At 41.5% G+C, this 2,500-nt stretch overlaps 1 protein-coding gene across 2 annotated transcripts in view; it reads left to right on the top strand.

The window, feature by feature from the left end:
• The window catches only part of foxj3 (forkhead box J3), an 85,745-nt gene that overhangs the window by 65,990 nt on the left and 17,255 nt on the right, over positions 1 to 2,500 (top strand). For both annotated transcript variants that reach the window (XM_031567908.2, XM_031567909.2), the window contains exon 4: positions 463 to 546. In XM_031567908.2, the coding sequence (XP_031423768.1) occupies positions 463 to 546 (84 nt within the window). The remainder of the gene's footprint in view (positions 1 to 462; positions 547 to 2,500) is intronic.

Genomic DNA, 2,500 nt, shown 5'->3' on the forward strand with positions numbered 1-2,500 from the left:
TGTCTGTCTGTCTGTCTATCCCCCTGTCTGTCTGTTCATCTATGTGTCTGTCTGTCTGTGTATTTATCTCTATCTGACTGCCTGCCTGTCTTTGTGTGTGTGTGTGTGTGTGTGTGTGTGTGTGTGTGTGTGTGTGTGTGTGTGTGTGTGTGTGTGTGTGTGTGTGTGTGTGTGTGTTTGTTTGTGTGTGTGTGTGTGTTTTTTAGAGTGTGTGTGTGTGTGTGGTGTGTGTGTGTGTGTGTGTGTGTGTGTTTTTTAGAGTGTGTGTGTATTTTTTAGAGTGTGTGTGTGTGTGTGTGTGGTGTTCATGTTTAACGGGTCAGAGGCTCAGACGTGTCTTATAGCCGAGGTACTGAGAGCCTCTCATGCAGCGCTGATTGTTTATGTGTCATTTAACTCAACTCCATACCTCTCTCTGTTCTGTGTGTGTGTGTGTGTGTGTGTGTGTGTGTGTGTGTGTAGGGTTCCTACTGGGCCATAGACACAAACCCAAAGGAGGATGCCCTCCCTACACGGCCCAAGAAGAGGCCACGGTCCGGAGAGAGGGTAGGTGTGCCTATGCTGTTTACACACACACACACACACACACACACACACACACACACACACACACACACACACACACACACACAGTTTACATGTAAAATACTACTGGTGTACACACACACACACACACACACACACACACAGTTTACATGTAAAATACTACTGGTGTACACACACACACACACACACACACACACACACCACACACACACACAGTTTACATGTAAAATACTACTGGTGTACACACACACACACACACACACACACACACACACACACACACACACACACACACAGTTTACATGTAAAATACTACTGGTGTACACACACACACAGTTTGAATGTAAAATACTACTGGTGTACACACACACAAACACAGTTTGAATGTAAAATACTACTGGTGTACACACACACACACACACACACACACACACACACACACACACACACACACACACACACACACATTTTACATGTAAAATACTACTGGTGTACACTAGGGGTGGGCGATATGACCAAAATCTTCTATCACGGTATTTGTAATTTTATATCACGGTTACGGTATATATCACGGTTTATTATATGTAGGGTGACCAGATTTGTGTTTTTGAAAAAGAGGACACTTCGGCGGTGGCGAAATGTGTCCACAGACATTTATTTATTGACCCTTAAGAACACTAAGGTGCAGAAACAATACTGCCTCAATAGGCTATTGGCCTAAGCAATAGTGGCCAGTATCCATTGAATCTTTAAATAGTAAAATAAAAGCAAAGTGTGTGTAAAAAAGAAAAAGGAAAAATCTTTCTGTGGCATTTAGTCCAGTGCTTATGTTTCAGTGGTTCTTTAATGTACTTTCAGAAGATAACTCAAGTATTAAAACTTTCTTTTCAATGTGTGTCCATATGTTAACGCAATAATGATGAGATATTTTCTTTATATGGCCACATATTAAAATAAAAAAATTAAGAAGTTGGCCATTACACATAGACATAGACGCACCTTTGACCGCCTCAGCCCGTTGCTGCGACGTGCTAACGTGATGACGAGGTGATGACTGGTCTGTAAACAGACGCAAGTAAATGATGGAGCTGCAGTTTTTCTGGATAAAAAGCACTATAGATAGCGTTTATATTTCTCAACCGATTTCACTAAATCGTTTTTATATTCAAGGGTTTATGATCTACGTGGAGTACCAAAAAAAGTTTTGTCTCCATATTACTTGGAATCTCGTTGGTTTGGCCGTAATCGCCGTTGACATACATACATGCATAGATATATATAAAGACGTCTTTATATATATCTCAGGGTTCCCGCGGGTCCTTAAAAAGTCTTAAAATGTCTTAAATTAAAATTCGGGTAATTAAGGTCTTAAATTGTCTTAAATTTCACGTAAAGTTGCTGTAGGTATTAATTTTTTTGCCGGTGCGCTTAATGACGATGAGAAAGCACAGTGGCGCATCGTAAAACATCTAATAGTTGATTCATTTAGTATTGTGTGAATTGAGTCTCCGCAATTTAATAGCTGTTTACGGTACGTCGGCTACAGACGCTGACGTCAGGCTGCGTGTCGCCATTACGCGGTTGTCGATGTGAGGTTCAAAATGCAAAGAAGATGGGGAAGTGCAACGCAGATTTCGGTGCTTCATTTCGGTGCCTGAGCAAATTGAACACGGTCGCTAGGCAGATTCCGTGGGGCACATGTAAAACTGCCCCAGCTCCCAATGTAAACTTTTTCCTGTGTCGCTCACGCTCATTGGTGTTTTCATAGCAACAGTCTTACGACAGTGAAGAGCATGCAGCATTTCACAGAGCAAGCACAAACAGAACTAGTCAATCAACCTTTTAACAGAGAAAATACCGAAAGGTAAACGGTCAAAAGTGTGACTGTATTTCGCACAAAAAGATTAAAACATTGCGACGGGCAGCAAATGCAACAAAAAATTGCGTGAAAAGA

Source organism: Clupea harengus, chromosome 5 (genome assembly GCF_900700415.2).
Source record: "Clupea harengus chromosome 5, Ch_v2.0.2, whole genome shotgun sequence".
NCBI lineage: Eukaryota > Metazoa > Chordata > Actinopteri > Clupeiformes > Clupeidae > Clupea > Clupea harengus.